Raw genomic sequence first — 18,274 nt, 5'->3', positions numbered from 1 at the left:
AAACACATTTCTACAAATTAAATGCATAATTTAAACACTAAAATACAGTGTCAAGCATCTTTATTCTCAGATGGAGGAGGACATCCAGTAATGTGATTAGTATCTCAATCTATTCATAGTAGAAGCATGGTTATGCTTCAAACATCCACAAGGGGGAGTTGCATTCTCAGTTTTGAATAGCCCAAAACTTCAAAATGCAACTGGCATAGAGAAATATCTATGAAAAGAAAGGAATCTCTGGCTTCACTGATGCGCAGTTTAGAAACACAAATTGGCACAGCATCTTTGCCAAATCATTTCCAATGTGAGGGTAGATCTACCATACATGATATGAAGCGACCTGGAATATATTTTTGTAGCTTGTAATAAGATTATTTCAATCAAGCGTATGATTTTTTAAATTATAGGATATAATACATTATTCAGTAAAACATTTCCATATCTGGTAGGAGTTTATCAAAGGCTGAAATCAAGAGACGTTCTTGCTTAATTCAGGAAGTTCCACTGTGATAGGCAGGGTAATGGTCTTCATGGACCTGATGTGGCCTTGACACACCATGCAACTGCTTAATCCTTTTCAATTAGTGTGCAGGAGCTTTAGCTGCTTTTATCAGTCTGAAGTCAGTGGTAGAAAACATTTAAGGAAAAGCATATGAATTTAAATGGTATACTGATCACCACCTCTGAGTAACAATGCAAAAGATGTTCAGTGGCAGATTCCAGACTGCATTTTCTTCACCCTCCACCTTTCAGAGCTACCTTTGTTCACTTTGCAAAGCAAATGACCACTGTGATGGTCATGATATATAGTTTGTTCGTCTTTTGGCGTTAAAAATACATAAAATACATGAAACGCCAATATGAAATACAAAAATCAATCTAAAAACTATGTATAAATAGAAATAAACAATAAATGGATATAAAAGTAAGTGCTTTAGAGCATTTCTGCATTCATGATCATACTGTTTTTAATGGCAGAAATGCTTTGCCACCTCCTGTGGAGAAGCAATATGCTTAAAGCTTCCAAGGCGATCTCCTTCCAAAGGTGGCACACTGCTAGGGTGCTATGTTTTCTTTCATGGCGGAATCAAAGTGCCGCTTCCCATCCAAATACAGCATGGATTCTGAAAGACAAGAAAAAGCAACTACCGTAAGTCATTTATATGGATACTTCTCAAACTTCCTAAGATTATGTGGTCAATTAGTAAGACATACTCGAGTCAATTTTTCACACTTTTTCCTTACACACACTGGGTTCTCGCTTTTAAGCCTGCCTGTTTCCAAAATTGGAATAAAAGTTTTACTCTGTCTTCATTGAGAACACTTTCATCGTTCCTCCTTTCATTTAGGTTAGTTCACACAGCACAGACTGAAGAAGTGGGCAGATTAATACCTTAAAATAACAAAACAAAACAAATGGATAGGAACTGTGGACCTAGATTCACACAGTTTGAACTACGTTAGTACAAAAAACAGAATGCACAAATTACCATGTTGGCCTGAATATAAGTCACACACTTTTCCAAATTCCGACCATGAAATGTTAAAAGTACAGCTTAAATTCATGACCTTACACAAATTGCCTTTTATGATATTGCTGCTGAAACAGATATACAGCCAATATGGTACTATACAATTCTTCTCTGGGCTACCTAAATGAACCCAGAAAGAGAGGTGATAAGAGAGGAAAAGGGGTACTGGGGTGGGGGACAACCAGAACAGGAAGGAATCCATCCTGGGCCCATGATCCTATAATACCATTACTTTTGCACTGCAGCATGCAATATCATGCACTGTGTGAAGCTTCCAAAATAGGTACTCACCGCCATATGTTCTGGGAACAATACTTGGTATCTCATTTTCTAACATAAATGTGAAGTGGAAGACATTGGTTGTATGGTGCACTCTGGTAGCTGGATCATACACCTCACTGTGTACTCGAACCTGGGCATTATTTTTTTCAGTATAGCATACCTTTAAAACAAAAAAGAGCTACTATGGGCCTCCAAATTCAGAAATGAACAAGGAAGACACAACATTTTAATATTTGAAAAGGAAAGCCAGTGTTTCTCTGACTTGTTATTGCTCACTTTCAGGGACAGCCAAATGATTTATACCAGTATGATCTATCAAAATGGTTTCAGTAGAATAAATCCATTACCTGGGCAGAAAGTAGTAACAAAGATCCAATTTCAACTGGTTTTTGAAACATGATATCATCTACAGCTACCACATAAGGCCGGGAGTTTCTGGAGCGGAGGAAAATAATACATTTTTAAAAGGGAAACATAGGGAACACTGCGTTGTAAGTAACATGAAAAAACATGAGAAATCAGAAACGACATAAAAGCTGATTTTTGTGTATAGATATCACCTGCAATTAGGAAAAGGCTTTAAATAATTTTGTTTTATGAAAGAAAGGGGTAAGACCAGCTGGCAGTTCCTAAGACGTTTTTCACTGTCCAACTTAGTGATACTCATTTGTTGTATGAGATTTCACTAACTCCTACAAAATTAGCCCAAATGTCTTTGGGTGCATCACTTTACAGCTGCATTCCACAAACTGATCTCCCCCAGATGTTGTTGAACTCCCAGCTAGCTCCTGCCATCACTCCCAATAGTGAGGGGAAATGGCAGCTGTAGTCGGGCAACATCTGGAATGCACCAAGTTGGGGAAGGCTGCTGTACTGAATCTGTAAAACAAATCACTTTACAAGGTTACGTGGCCTCTTCCCTGCTCACATGGTACTGATTTGAGAGTGCAAGAGGAGAAAGGTGCTCTTCCCACTCATAGCCGGGAAGGAGGAAGTCTGGAGGGAGAACCAAGTGAACTCCTGCCCTCTTCCCCTCCCCCCACCCTCCCAAAAGACTCGCCGGGCTTTAAGTCCCATAAATATTACCATCCTGCGACTTACCCATAGCTGTAGGCACAAGCCCATCCAAGTTCATATGCCTTCCTCATGAGAAATCCCCCAAAGATTCTATTGAAAATGTTGCGTTCCTACCGTCAAAAATATTCAGTGGTGAATGATGCACCCTTACAGAAAATGTTGACTTAAAACGTATATTTATTTCTGGTTCTCCATCAAGGTAGCCATAAAACAAGTAATTAGGAATTTGTGCTATTGGCAACATAACAAAAAGCACAAAATGCATAATCTGTGGATAGAATACAATATACTGTGTATCACTGAATCATACCATTTGTAGAGGTGGAAGGGACTCCCAATAGTCATTGCAGTCCAACCAACTGCAATGAAGGATAGTGAGAACTACCAACTTTTTGTGCCAGTCAAATTATGCTGGTGATAGAGGAAATTTTGTCCAGTGACAGCAGGGAAATTTGGGCTGCCAACACAGTATACGTTTAAAGCAAATGCAAACAACATTCCTCACCCCCAAAGGATGCTGAGGACTGATAATTGTAACTCTGTGAGGGGTAAAATGCAGCTCCTATGATTCTTTGTACTTTAAATGTAAAGTACATATGTAGCTTTGGTGATACAAGCATTTTGGATCAAGTGAGAAATGCAAATCAATGATTAAAACGGTGAGGAAGAAAAGAGAGCAATGGAATTATATCATCAATCTAGCTATCAATACGCTCTAATCACATGTCAATATGCAAGAGGTATTTTACATATTCCTCAGCAATTATTATCAAGCTTTACTTTGTGATTGCAACCAATTAGTGGGGACAGGAAGAGGAACGGGCACAAGACTGCAATATATACTGAGCAGCTGGTACCTTTTGCTAAAAACACATTGGCAAAGACCTGAACCTAGTCCGTAGGTTGTTGCATGCTCTTTCATGGCTGTAATACACAATGATGATGGCAGAAAGTGAAGAGGAATTAAAGAACCTTTTAATGAGGGTGAAAGAGGAGAGTGCAAAATATGGTCTGAAGCTCAACATCAAAAAAACGAAGATCATGGCCACTGGGCCCATCACCTCTTGGCAAATAGAAGGGGAAGAAATGGAGGCAGTGAGAGATTTTACTTTCTTGGGCTCCATGATCACTGCAGATGGTGACAGCAGTCACGAAATTAAAAGACACCTGCTCCTTGGGAGAAAGGCGATGGCAAACCTAGACAACATATTAAAAAGCAGAGACATCACCTTGCCAACAAAGGTCCGTATAGTTAAAGCCATGGTTTTCCCAGTAGTGATGTATGGAAGTGAGAGCTGGACCATAAAGAAGGCTGATCGCCGAAGAATTGATGCTTTTGAATTATGGTGCTGGAGGAGACTCTTGAGAGTCCCATGGACTGCAAGAAGATCAAACGCATCCATTCTGAAGGAAATCAGCCCTGAGTGCTCACTGGAAGGACAGATCCTGAAGCTGAGGCTCCAATACTTTGGCCACCTCATGAGAAAAGAAGACTCTCTGGAAAAGACCCTGTTGTTGGGAAAGATTGAGGGCAGAAGGAGAAGGGGACGATAGAGGACGAGATGGTTGGATGGTGTTCTCGAAGCAACAAACATGAGTCTGACCAAACTGCGGGAGGCAGTGGAAGACAGGAGTGCCTGGCGTGCTCTGGTCCATGGGGTCACGAAGAGTCGGACACGACTAAACGACTAAACAACAACAACAATACACAATGACACGGAGGTGGAGTGCCTGGAGGAGGGCAGGGATGAAATATGGATTTCCTAAGTATGTCAACGGATGTGCTAACATTTACTGGAAAGCTGCTCAGCATCTCTGGCAAATACACTGCCAGCAGCCATGAACCAATAATGTTCACATGATATGCTTAGTGGGACCTCCTCCGCAGTGGGAAAGAGCTTCAGAATAATACAGCTAGGAAGCCTTCTTGTAATGCTACAATTAAAAATTAAGCTGACTCTTGAAGGTGACTCACAAAAAATTGTGTGACTACAAAAATCTATCAAGACTACTTTCTTACATGGATAGATAACTTCAGAATGAAAAAGATTGTAATTTCTATCATATAACCGAAGCACCATCAAATATCACAGCTCGGATAAGAAGTCAAACATCTGTTTACCAAGAGCAAAACAAAACCCACCCCTAACACAATCATGCTATAGCTCTCTGCAAATACCTGAGGATGGCAGATTTCCAGACCTTTCAGTTTTGCATCTTCCATCCACACTGCGGTGGGTGGCAGCAGCCGACTCCGAAAACTCACTGTCCTATGAGAGGAGGAGAGTTTAGATGCTGTCTCAGCTCAACGTTACGAAGCAAAGCCCCTGCTTAACCTCCACCTGGGGTTGTCTGAATGTTACTCCCCCCATGTCTCCCACATAGTGCGACAACAAGCAGGCCTTAGGCTCACACACATCATCGTCATTGCACTGTGACACGCATAGTGAATGCCCCAACCAGGATGCGTGTAATAGATGTAGTTAAATGTGCTACACTTGGAATGAAGAGGTCTGGATTCAAATATCCACTCAGCCAAAGAGTACACTGGCCTTTGTTTCTGGGGGGAATCGCCATCTACTCATTGCAACATGGCCTATGTATCCACTCCTGTGTTTTTTAAGACCCATTTTGTGGTCAGTTTTTTGCAATAAAAAAATCCAGTTGCTGGACAAAGCTGTTTAAAGCTTTTCGGGACTTTAAAATAAAGCACTTCATCTTTAAAGGTTCAGATAATTTTATGGCTTCCCATCAATCCCAGGGTTTTTTGGGGGGGGAGGGAATCAGTGTGTCATTTTCCCTTGAATAGCTTCTGTGTGAGTTACCTCAGGCCAGCTTTGTCACCTTGGTGGGGAGCCAGGGGGATACCTCTTAGAGCCAAAGTGGTGCAATAGTTAGAATGCCAGCCTAAGATCAGGGAGAACCAGGTTCAAATCCCCACGTAGCCATGAAACTCACTGGCAGCCTCAGGTCAGCCGTATCTCTCAGCCTAACATACTGCACAGGGTTAACTTCTCAGACTAACTCAGCGGTTCTCAAACATATAATACTGACTGTTGTTGAATCTTCCTGCCACACTTGCAATCCTCTCCTGCCACACCCTTTGAGAACCACTGATCTAACTTATTTGAGAAGGACTAGTAAGAATAATTTTGGACAATCTTGCATATGCTGCCCAGAGAAACACAAGGGTAATAAAAATAACATTCACAAATGTCTCCTGACTGTTGATACTGACATTGCCTCCTCTAGCAGTTTCAGTATCCAGGGTTAGAAGAGAACCTAAGGTCAGAGTTAGTCACTTTGGTTTTTTAGATTTTGTTTTTTAGTAGGGCTGTAAATATTATTTTTGTACCAGTATTTTAATTATATGGTATACCTCTCTTGGTTCCCAACTGGAGTAAGAGTGATATAAAACGCAAATAAATAAATGCAGGATCTCCTGGCCTGGGCATTCACTTCTGCACAAGGCAAAAGAAGGGGAAACAACATCTGAGCAGCCCTTTTTTCAATGCCTGAAATAGGTACATGCTGAGAAATGATAGAATAACAAGTTGCCACCTTTAAGAAAATTCAGACCCGAACAGAAGTAAAGTTTGTAAAAGCATTCATTGCCCCGCCACCTACCTTGGGTCCAGTGTATTAAGAAATATGTCATGTACAATGTTTCTTTCTTCTGCAGTAGGAGCCATTTTTAGCAAGGAAGCCCTACTGGAATCAACTCTTCTGGTCTTGTTTGCTAACCGAGTAAATGAAAATGAGCAGAAAATTACTTGGTGGAAATAAGTTTCCAATAACTGTATCCAATCCCCTCCTGTTTCAAAACTAATAATGACACATTGGGTCAGCAAAGGAAATTGATCAGTGGTAAGTTTGGGGCAGGCAAAAGAAAGTATTTCTTCACCCAAGGCATAATTCACCTGCGGAAGTGGCCAGCATAGCATAATGATGGCCACTGGCTTCCATGGCTTTAAAAGGATATTTAAGGAAGTGAAATGGAGTGGACAGGCTTGTTACAAGCCAATTGGGACAATTAAATTCCTTCCCCTATTATCTATTAATCATGTTGATCTTCCACATATTCAATACTTATAAGAGCAGAGCTGGAGGGAGAACCCTGAAAATCCATCTTTAAATGCCCTTTATGAAATGGGAGAATGGACCACAACCAGAAATTCTTCACAACCCCGAGGAATGCATTACATACCTTCGCCTTCCTTAAAGATTTTTTCCTCTTCTGGACTTTCAAGAATCAGTGGGTTCACAAATGCTGGCCTGTGAATAAAGGGGAGGAAATAAATGAGGTGTGTATATGCCTGCCTGAGTGTTTGAATGCAGCAGCGTTTGACTATCACCAGAACCAGCTCTCCAGGCGGGACAGAGCTATAGTGTTAGCGTCCTGGCAGAGGCATCATTGTCACTTACCAAGAGGGAGAGGGGTGAGGAGGCTATGCAGCCCACCAGCAGAGCCAATGCAGCACTTCCACCAGTACACCGGCATAACCCTGATCTCTCCCCACTTTTCAGTAAGCAGCAGTCGTGTCAGGAAGCTAGTGTTGCAGCTCGGCCCCCACTGGGCAAGCAGCTCTCTCCTCTTTTGTCCTCCCTTCAGCAAAAGACTTTACCACTTGTCACTGTACAATTATTCCCAATGGTCTACTGAAAGCCTTACCTTTTGTTTTCTGGATCACGGGCCACCATGACAAAAGTTGCATCTAATACAGGATGATAGGCACCATCATGAAACTAAAAGAAAACAATGGAAGGGAAATCATCTTTAGCAAACTAGTCTTGTTCCTGCTGATAACGCAAAGAAGACCCTTATGTTCTGCCTTCATAGTGGCTTGGTTTACACACCACATTCAACTATAGCTAAATACAAGGTATGGTTTATTGGAAACTGGGGCACACTGCGTTTCTCTCTCTCTCTCTCTCCAGCTGCACCATCAGAAAACAAGTCAGGCTCATGGTTTCTTTCTCCCAAAATACATGCAAGCAATAACCCAAGAACAAACCTTAATTGCCAGCTAGGGTTTGTTTGGAGAGAAACAAACCAAAAGCCCGGGGTGGGACCTCACAACATGTCAGATTTCCTGGTGATGCGACAAGTGCAAAAGCAGAGCAGAGAGAACTAATGTGCACGTTCACATTAAACCAGTTTGTTTTTAACTGTGGTTTAATGCCATATGTGAACCAGGCCCTTGTTTTAGAACTCTCAGGCACTCATAAAGTGTATTACTTTTTATATGGAAAAATTACAACCTGAAGCATGTGCATCTTTACTTCCATTGATGTCCTTCCTACCCATGAAACATTCCCAACGAACTTGATATCACAGTCTGGACGAATATCCTGCTTCCATAATCCTAAAAGCAAACAAACAGGAGTCAGAGCATAGACACTAAAGATAAGTAACTTAATTTCTCTAGCTCAAGGAAGCTAACTTACCTCTGGTAATCTATTACAAGTCAGAAAAAGTGCCCATTTTAACCTTTAAAGCCCTTAATGACTTGGGACAAGGATACCTAAAAGACTGCCTTTGCCCCACACCCCTTAAGATCCTTTTTAAAGGCCTACTCTGGGTGCCACCAGCAAGAGAAGTGAGCTGGGTGGCTACTAGGGAGAGGAGCCTTCTCAGACTCCAGCTGTAGAATGCTGCCTAGAAAGGTTTGCCAGGCACCTTCTTCAGGTCAAGCAAGATGCAACAGGAAGTGCACATTTGCCACAGAAAATGGCTACAACACATTTTGCTGCCTTTCCTCTTGGGGCAGTATCTAATTGGAGAAATGTGTGATTTCAGCACTGCCCTGCTCCACATCACTGATTTAGTGTAGGGGAGAAGCAGAGGGGGCGGAACTCATGACATAATGGACCTAACAAGTTGTTAAAATGAAAGTAGGGGCATGGAAACACAGGTGTTGTTTTGGAAGCAAATGTACATTTACTGTAACATCTGGCAGCCTGAAGAAAGTCTTATCCAAAAGAGGTGGAGCAGTTAGCTCCTGCCCTTCCCCCCAACATTTATGTCAAAATGAAGCCTAGCTCTTTTTACCCAACACAGCGAGCACTCCTAGTTCAAGCATTAAGTTTTTTAATAGATCCAACAACACCGTACCAATTTTATCCACCAGCGCTGTAACAATCGACAAAGGAGACATCTGACCAGCTTCATGCTTTGTGTGTGTATAACAAATCAGAACTGTAGAGAAAGGATGAAAGAGACTGCATGATTTATTCTCTGTATTTAATTTTTTTATGAAAGGGGTGCAGTAAAATTTTTACAATGTGGTATTTGTGTCATAACACTTGACAAGCTCAAACAAACAAGGAACATGCATGAAAATGTCTCGTTCACAAATATAATTAAAATGGGTTCATTCAATCAGTCATGTGAAGAGCTCCCGTGGATGCACTGCACCACCAAAACACAAATCCTGGCTTGGGAAAAGGTTTCTGAGATTTTGGCAGCCCTTGTTTCTTTCTGGATAGTCGTGCTTTGCATCACAGACTGGCTGCCTTCTCTAAGGATCTCAGAAAATCAAGGAACCATTCTCTCTATTCACCACCCTCGCCATAGCAAGGAAAGATTTCCCATCTAGCTCCTGCAGGTTGAGGGCATTCATGAGCACAACTCATTTAGGTCACATATGTCACTCTTCAATATTTGAGCATTTACACAGGAACTGCAAAAAAGTGGAAGCCCGAGTAACTCACACGCCTTTCTCTCGCATCCCAGTTCTGTGTAATATCTGACCCCAGAATTCTAATTACCCAAATTAATCTGACTATCAGATCAATGAAACTGCATGGCTGTTACATACCTCCTAAGCTATCAAGATCTTCAAGAATTCGGCCAAACCTACCAAGGTTAAAATGGTACATGGTAAGATTACTTTGCAAGATACTGGGACGAATCCAACATAGTTCTATGACGGTGTTTAAAAAAAAAGTACAATCTGAAGTTTAAAAATTTATCATTAAACATCTCAATAGTTTGATCCTTTTGAAAATTCACATATAATAATTAGGAGAGCCAGGTGGGGGGGGGGGGGATTTTTAAGTCAAAATGGATAACAGTGCAAATGGTAAGGCACCAAGTAGGAAGATATTCATTCTATTAAAAAGGCAACTGATTTTACCTGACAGAGTTGTGCACGTTCAGATATTTTTCTCTTATTTCAGGTTGACTTCCCAAAGGCAGAATAACTTCTATATAGCTGTCTCTCATTTTCCTAGGGGGCAGGTCAGCTTGGTTTTTTGCAAGGAGGGTATGTAAAGCTTTTCTTTCATTCATTGCTTGCACATGGTCTCTGGAGGAAAACAAATCAGATGATTCCAGATGGACACAGGTTGAAAAATGTAATACACGTTTACTAGAATAGAGTTACATAGCATAATGGTTAAGATCAAGATCTTTGAGCTGGAAAATCACCAGTTCAAATCTTGGGCCCACCTTGAACCTGGTTACAGCCTAAGGCAAGCACTATCAGATCCAAATCATTTTTGTAATTTAGGGATAATAATAATTGACTTTCTCTGAAGGATTTTTTTTAAAGGATTACTAAGATAATGCATATAAACTATTAACATTTATGAGAAGTATTATCATAATCATCACCATCATTCCTGTAGGGGCAAAGACCCTCAGAGTTTGAAGACAGATGGTTAAATCTCTGAAAGAGGACATTCCAATCAGCTCTGCTTTATTTTGAAATGCAACTATCAAAAAATCAAAGAAAGCTTTGCATGTGTCATACCTCCAATTGGTAGATGCTCCCACTATCTCCCTCAATCTATTTCGCACTGCAACACAACAAAATCAGAAATATTTGATGCATTAACTGACCAAAAGGGTACTACTACCCTCCCAAGAAGCAGAAGAGTAAGCAAAATCATGCAAAAGAGAAGATGAAAAGCAACAGCTGGTGAAGTTCATTCCTGCTATCAGGGGATACACCATTATAACCACAAGAGACTATGACAGCTTTTATCTTTTTACAACCAAAAATATCCAACTGATCCTTGTGACTTGTGTGTGTGTGTGTGTGTGTGTGTGTGTGTGTGTGTGTGTGAAAGTCAAATTTGACCCAGCAAGAAAGCCTGCACATTCTAAAATGAATGTGTATGTTACTCAGTCTACATTCATAAATTTCTGTATTCATATGCTCTGATATTATAAGGGAAACCCATGAACAGAGCCAAGCTTCCATGTGCACAGGCAAAAAGTTGCCGCTACATATCAGAATGCTCTTTGCCATTGAACAAACTGGATGGATGACACTTTTCTTAAAGTACAGGAGTCAGAGGACTCTTCTTCCAGGTCAACTATAATAAACACATGCAGTCCACCTAACCTACCAGGGCAAATTTCAAAATTTGTGGTCCAGACTTATTTTTCTAGCCACTCACCACCTGCTAATATCATATATATTCTAGAACAGGGATGGCTCACCTGTGAACCTTTAGGTGTTTGTTGTACTGCAACTCCCATTGTTCCTGACCACTGGCCATGCTGGCAGGGATGATGGGAGTCAGAATTCAACAACAATCTGAAGGTACATCAGTTAGCCACCCTGTTCCAGAACACCTCTGCTCTAGACCTATTTTCATCCTATGAATGGTCAGATTGGTGTGCTTCATGTATACTTTTTGCAATTTAAGGAGTGGCCCATTTTTGCTGCCCTCAGTTTTTCAATCCATGATCTGAGACAGTAGCTTCACTTCATCTCATGGTAAGGCCAACACTGACTTCCATCCATAGGCTGTGTTTAGGGTACATCTGTACAGCAGTGGTCAATACTCCTGAAGGAATGTCCTTGGGAGCTGCAGGTATATTTCCTATGGATCAGTATCACCCCTCTGCAGGAATCAGCCCATACAGACTATTCTGCCATCAACCCATTAGGACAAGCAGGGAAGCCACATCAACCAGATGTTCCTTCTGTGTCTGGACTGTAGGGATAAGATGTTCCCTCCCCTAGTACATTCAGTCTTTAAAATAAAAAAAAAACTGCCATTATACACATGCTTGTATTTCTTTTGAGCTATAAAAGTAGTAACATTTCCTGTTAAACACTTTTCCTTTCTCAAGTGGTAGGAGATTCCAGAAGCAGCACCACAGGTTTTTGTTTCCTTTGCACAAGAGAGAATTGGAAACTGATGATCTTATTCAAGCAGAGCTTAGTGGAAACAAGCTGACCCTTAAAATGGGAAACACAATCACTAATCCTCAGGTTTCCACAGAGCAATGTATAGAGTGGGCCCCTGTAGTTCCTTCCATGCTGCTTCTGGCACAGCTAAACTCAAGCTCAAAAACCTCCCAGTATCTCTATGATTCTTCATTTTTCCCACATTCAAACAAGAGCATTTCTCTGCTACTCCACTGCCTAAATCCAAAAAAGGGAGATACTTCCAGATATTAAGGAATATGACTTCTTTTTTTCTTGATGGCCCCAATAACACAATAATTGTCTGGTGTTGCTCATTCGCAGTAATTAGCCTAACAGTATCAAAACAACCCAATTTTCATATCGTAAAGTGGTGTTGCTCAACTATACAAGCTGTATTGTTTGCTTTCCTTATCTTTCTGTGTGCTGATATGCTACTGCTGACCACAACTCATTGACACATAGCACCAGCTGGTTGTCCTTCAGAAAGCTATTTGCCCCTTGAGAGACAGAGATAATCCATCCTTAATCATGGATATTGCACCACTGTTGAGGAGTGAAATTGCTTCCCACCCAACACATTTGTTCTGCTTACGTCTGTCCAAATGTGGGGAAAGACTGCCTGAAAGAATAGTTACAAGCTGTATTACCCTCACACGCAAATATGGAAACAGCATTCCAAATTACTACAAATGAAGTATCTTAAGACAGTGCACAGGGAGATGCCTTATAGAGTCACACCACTGGTCCATCTAGCTTAGTACTGTCAACATTTGAGTACCAGTGGATCTCCAGGATTTCAGGCAGGAGTCCTTCCCAGCCCTACCTAGAGATGCCATGAATTGAATCCAGAAGAACATTTTGCTTGCAAAGCAGATATGCTATCGCTGAGCTACTGCCCTTTGTTCTGTCAAACTCTTATTAAGTGAAGCACATAGAATTGGCTAGGTGTTGACTAGCAATGTCCCTATAGGCCCATCTGGTAAATGGTTAAAGGAAATGGGGGAAAGATGTCATTGGTCTGAAGTTTGAACATTAGGAAAAAGTGGGTAGAAATGGTATGGAGCTGAGTAAGGGGAAACAAAATAAAAAAGTAGGACTGAGGCAAATCCTCACACAGGGACTAGGAATAAGAGGTTGCATACGTATGATTGGACCCATATTTATTTCAAAGTATTACAAAATGTCACGCTTACCAACCTCTCTTTTTCTTATGTTGGTCTGTAAATGACACTTTGAACCATTGGAAGGACATGGACTTAAGAAAGCTTTGGAAAACTGGAGATCATGAGCCAGGGATTTAAGAGGCACAGCTTGCCCCCCAGTTATTTGAATACAAGGTTCTAGATTCAACATAAATCTATACAAGTCCCTGGGTACTTGTCTTCTGATTTATTGTAAACATAAATAACAGCACAAGATGCAGGCATACAGAGATGATATTTTGATTAAAAAGACATGCTTTATTTGTTTAGCAGTGTGAACCCATATAGTGCCACCAAAAACACTAACTAGCAACCGGTACCAGAAAATATTAATGTGTATATTTCATTAACCATCCAACAAAGAAAGATAGAAGCAAGATAGAAGCAGATATATAGCCATATTAAAATGCATACAGGTTACCACAACACACCATTATTCACATGAATGGGTGAATGTCCTGTAAAGTAGAAAAAGCCATTTAGATTATCAGTGTCGTAAAACACAAGGCAAAAACCCTAATTGCATTGTTTTCCTGGTCATTTTGGACTCAGTCACAAAATGTAGAAGTGTATGCACAAGAGTGCTAACATATGATTTAATTCTATTGTACTGATCATTTATTTCTGTGCTAACGTTAAGATGTCCCTCTGTTTGTTTTCCAAGTGTACATAGCACCGCAGGGTACTGAATAGCTGTGTTTGCTTCCTTTATCTCCTCTATTCCACGTTTCTCATAACTATTATTATAGTTATATCACACAAAGTATAATAAAAGCACAATGACTTTCAGTAAGATTCCTAAAATCTAAATTAAAAAAGGTAACAAAATTGTGTATCATAGATAAAACTGAACAGAATGTCTCCCATGTGCTAGACTGGGGTATTGTAAGAGAGAAAGAAACCTTATTTCATCTGTGGTGGCTCTGCCTGCAAATGCAGACATTCTAGGCTGCAGTATACAGAATAATAACAGACGTGGTTAAACAACTACTTAATTCAAAACACGTGTTTGCACTCTTATCTATTATGGATTGCATAATAAAGTGTTACAAGGAACTGGTGTTGATGATGCAGGCCACTGCCTGCATGGAACTAGCCAGTCACTGTAAATTGTGGGAAGGTTAAGATAACAGGGCTGGTTTGCTAGACTGTGTTAGACTTTGGTAATATGGCACCTTGAGTTGGGACAAAATTTGGCACACAACACTTATATATAATAGATGGGTTTTATTGTGGTTGTTATTGTTATTATTTTGCGTCCCCTCAACTCGGTTCCCCATGCAGGGGAACTGCCTGCACTGCCCTAAGTCAAGCGCTGCTGAGGCACCCAACACTATTGAGACACCCCTCACCCATTGCAGCCATAGAGCAAGGCCATTTCATAAAAAATATAGTTTCCCTTCTTGTCACATGTAAATGTGGATGTTGATGCAGAGAGGCCTCAAGGTCCCTGGGTATCATTCTGGAGGGTCCAGTTTTCTTCCACTAAGCAATTTGATGCCATGGAGAGATGTGCTTCTAATGACAACTCACTGTGTTTGTTGCTTTTACTTTCTGTTTACTGCTGGGAAAAGTTACACTAAGAACATATTTGTTTCAAAAACAGTTCCCACATAAATAGAAGCCCAGTTACAGCTATTACTGCTACAGATGCCACTAAACAAACAGATCAACCTTTCTGGTCGTATTCTCACACCTGCCTGCAGGTATTCTCACACCTGCCAGCCCAGTTACATTACCTTCCTCCATAGTCTGGGAAATGTGGGAGCCACTGGTGGAGGAAGTCAACATCCTGGCCAAGGGGGGACAGGCCTTGCTTAATGAAAACCATCTGCATCAAAAGGAGAATGAATACTGTCAAGAGTATGATATCATAGGTGGCATTAAAAGTGCAATCCTATACTTGAGATCCATGAAATGGGAGCCAGAGGATATGGCAGAAGTTCCACCGGGCTGGAAGTATGAAAGCATCACTATCAGAACAGAAATGCTGGCTGAACTGCTAAAATGCAGGCAAGTTGTGGGCCACTGACAGCACTGCCACTGCTGGCCAAAGAGGCACGAACATTTCTGCCTTGCAGAATCAAAGTCTGGATCCAGGAAGACTAAGGTGTCGCCACACTAAGAGGGCCACTGCAACAAGGAAGGGAGAAGTATACTTGCAGTCACTCGTTTCCCCCCACCCCACCCCATGAGGGAGGATGCTGAAACACCAACAGTGGTTGAGCTGGTGGGACCACCCCTCCCCTTCTTCTTCACAACACCTATGGTGCATCCAGGTTGAGGAACTCTGTGCTCTGGCTGTTAACTGTTGCTCATTGCTTTGGGCTGTCCTCTGTATGCAGATCAGGAGAAAGGCAGCACTAACCAGGATGCGCCTGGCTGTTTCTCAGTGGGGTTCTTAATCTACTTGCTCCAAGTGGGTTCCTGTACAGTTGCATGTTCCATGGCTGTTATGCAACAGGTGAAGGTTTTCCTAACTTGCAGCTGAAACCAGAAGAGATATTGCGCCTGCTATCCCTGCTATGTGTCATGCCACTGACCCTGCTGGGGTGACCAACTGTCTTTCCCTTTCATTATCTACCCGAGCCTGGATAATATAGGCTTTGGTACATCTGTTGTTTCCTTTGTAGATAGGGATACCTTTCCCATATCCTAGTATCATCTAGCTTTAGTTAGCCTCACAAGGGGGTTTTCATGGGACAGCAGGGAAGTTGAATGGGTTCAGCAGCAGTGGCCGTTCCTCTCTCAACAGGGTGCTCCTGCCAGGCACAAGCAAGGAGCACTGAAGCATGCGGAGATGCTATCTTGCAGGGCTGGCCTGTCAGTGGTGGGGAGGCAAAAGCACAAACTGGCCAAGGCCATTGGCCCAAGCACCACCCGTCCTGTGTGCCCTGGTACTTTATGAATACAGTTGAGTGTAGAATAACTTTTAACTTTCATACTTGGCCAAACGTTGCATTAAAATACTCAAAAATGGGTGGCAGAACTTCCACTCAACGAGCCTGTCCAGAGTGACTCACTGGTGCCCAACCCCACCAAATTCTCCTCCTGAAATTAACAATATTCGTTAGTCTTTAAGTCCGCGGTCCTAGTCACATTTACGCAGGTGTAAGTTCCAGGGAAACCAGGGAGGACTTTACTTCGGAGTCAGCGTGATTCCAACTGCACTATGCGCTGCTGCCGTGGCACTTCTTGCGGCTTCCTGCTGTCACGAGGCTAGTCCTCTGGAGCCCAGAGACCGTATGCCGTGTCTAGCGCTTGTCTCCCAGGAAAAGGAGGCCCCAGACAAGGCGTACGTCCGAAAGCAATGTTTGGCTCCGGCCAGGTCTTCCCGTCCTGCCAGGGCGCAGGCCGAAGCGGGGAGAAAGGGGAAGGAGGGGCGGGCCTCCGCTCTCCCTAAACGGTCGCGTCTGCCTGGCTTTCTATTAACCGACCTCGGCGCTGCCACTCGGCCCTGGAAGTGCCGCGCGCCTGCCTGTGCGGAGCCTCTTCCCCGCCCCGAGCCGGCTGGATGCAGACGCCGCCGCCAAGAATTGCCTTACCTCGGGGACAACATTCTGCTCCTTGCACAGGCTGCAGCCCGCCTTCCTGCGGCACTTGGGAAACCGCCTTGACAGCCCTGTGACTCACTCTACCAAGGCACGCAGCAGCCACGCCTGGAACAGGAACTCGGCCCCGCCGCCTGGACCAGCAAGCTCTTCGGAAGGGTTGCTGGTGTCTGCGGCAGAACGCGCCCCTCTTCCCCGCAGTAGTTGCTCCCAAGGGCCTATCTCCGCGCTTAGGCGTCGGGTTCGTCCATTACATTCGGAGGAGCCGCTCTCCGTTGACTTCGTCCCCCCTCATACTGCTAGGCTTGATTCTCCGGTGTGCTTGCGAGTTCAGGGCCGTGCGGGGAAGGATTAATGGCACGAGTGGCTGGCGAGTTTACAGCGCAACGCCACTCAGTGGGGACTTGCTCCCAAGTCAGTGTGCTTAGAGTGCCGGGATCTACTCCATAGTGGGCTAGATTCAAAATTAGGTTTTTTTCTCACCCGTTCAACGCATGCATAAAAGCTGGAGTTGGGAGTCCAGTCCTTAAGGGAAGGCAATAGGGTGCCCTCCCATTGGACTCCAACTCCCATGAGCCCCACCCCAGACAGCATGGCCAAGAGGTTCTGGGAGTTGAAGTCCAGCAAGATCCAGAGGGCACCATATTGGTTTCAGCATTGGGCTCCTTTTACTTATTTATTTCTCACTTTGTATATACAGTGGTAGGGACGCGGGTGGCGCTGTGGGTAAAAGCCTCAGCGCCTAGGGCTTGCCGATCGAAAGGTCGGCTCCCGTCGCTCGGTCCCAGCGCCTGCCAACCTAGCAGTTTGAAAGCAACCCCGGGTGCAAGTAGATAAATAGGGACCGCTTACTAGCGGGAAGGTAAACGGCGTTCCGTGTGCTGCGCTGGCTCGCCAGATGCAGCTTGTCACGCTGGCCACGTGACCTGGAGGTGTCTGCGGACAGCGCTGGCTCCCGGCCTATAGAGTGAGATGAGCGCACAACCCTAGAGTCTGGCAAGACTGGCCCGTACGGGCAAGGGTACCTTTACCTTATATACAGTGGTACCTCGGGTTACAGATGCTTCAGGTTACATGTTTTTGGGTTGCGCACCACGCCCAACGCGGAAGTACTGGAACAGGTTACTTCCGGGTTTTGGCACTCGTGTATGCGCAGAAACGCTAGATCGCGCTTTGTGCATGAACAGAAGCGCCAAATCGCGGTGTGCGCAGACGCAGTGCTGCGGGTTGCAAATGTGCTTCCTGCACGGATCACGTTCACAACCCGAGGTTCCACTGTATACCACTTTTCACTCCAGTGTGACTTATCAAGCAAGTTTACATATAAAATGCAATACAGTGGTACCTCAGGTTAAGTACTTAATTCGTTCCGGAGATCCGTACTTAACCTGAAGCTGTTCTTAACCTGAAGCACCACTTTAGCTAATGGGGCCTCCTGCTGCCGCCGCGCAGGGTTAGCG

The 18,274-nt window shown here is 43.2% G+C and overlaps 1 protein-coding gene across 4 annotated transcripts; it reads right to left on the bottom strand.

Moving 5' to 3' along the window:
* Positions 1–380: 380 nt before the first annotated feature.
* On the bottom strand, positions 381–17,387 carry ACOT9 (acyl-CoA thioesterase 9). 4 transcript variants are annotated; one of them, XM_081001664.1, is made up of 16 exons: positions 16,809–17,386; positions 15,003–15,094; positions 13,695–13,721; positions 10,649–10,694; positions 10,031–10,201; positions 9,713–9,750; positions 9,007–9,090; positions 8,154–8,257; positions 7,564–7,637; positions 7,099–7,166; positions 6,519–6,630; positions 5,071–5,161; positions 2,916–3,001; positions 2,162–2,249; positions 1,824–1,974; positions 381–1,124 (listed from the first exon to the last, which is right to left on the bottom strand). In XM_081001664.1, the coding sequence occupies exons 1-16, from the start codon at positions 16,820–16,822 to the stop codon at positions 1,057–1,059; spliced, it is 1,314 nt and encodes a 437-aa protein (XP_080857790.1). In that variant the 5' UTR covers positions 16,823–17,386; the 3' UTR covers positions 381–1,056. The 4 variants fall into 4 exon arrangements, with proteins under 4 accessions (XP_080857790.1, XP_080857792.1, XP_080857791.1 ...); XM_081001666.1 differs by lacking the exon at positions 16,809–17,386 and adding an exon at positions 16,407–16,657; XM_081001665.1 differs by lacking the exon at positions 13,695–13,721 and having other exon boundaries at positions 16,809–17,387.
* Between the last annotated feature and the right edge of the window lie 887 nt (positions 17,388–18,274).

The sequence above is a fragment of the Podarcis pityusensis genome (genome assembly GCF_964106645.2).
Source record: "Podarcis pityusensis genome assembly, chromosome: 4".
In the NCBI taxonomy this organism is placed as follows: Eukaryota; Metazoa; Chordata; class Lepidosauria; order Squamata; family Lacertidae; genus Podarcis; species Podarcis pityusensis.
This window is presented reverse-complemented; position numbering and strand designations above follow the sequence as displayed.

Coding starts and splice junctions, on each gene's coding strand:
- ACOT9 (XM_081001664.1), bottom strand. Junction 7,638..8,153: donor TAAAGATGCACATGCTTCAG/GTTGTAATTTTT, acceptor GTTTTCTTTTAG/TTTCATGATGGTGCCTATCA. Junction 1,125..1,823: donor TGTTCCCAGAACATATGGCG/GTGAGTACCTAT, acceptor CTTGTCTTTCAG/AATCCATGCTGTATTTGGAT.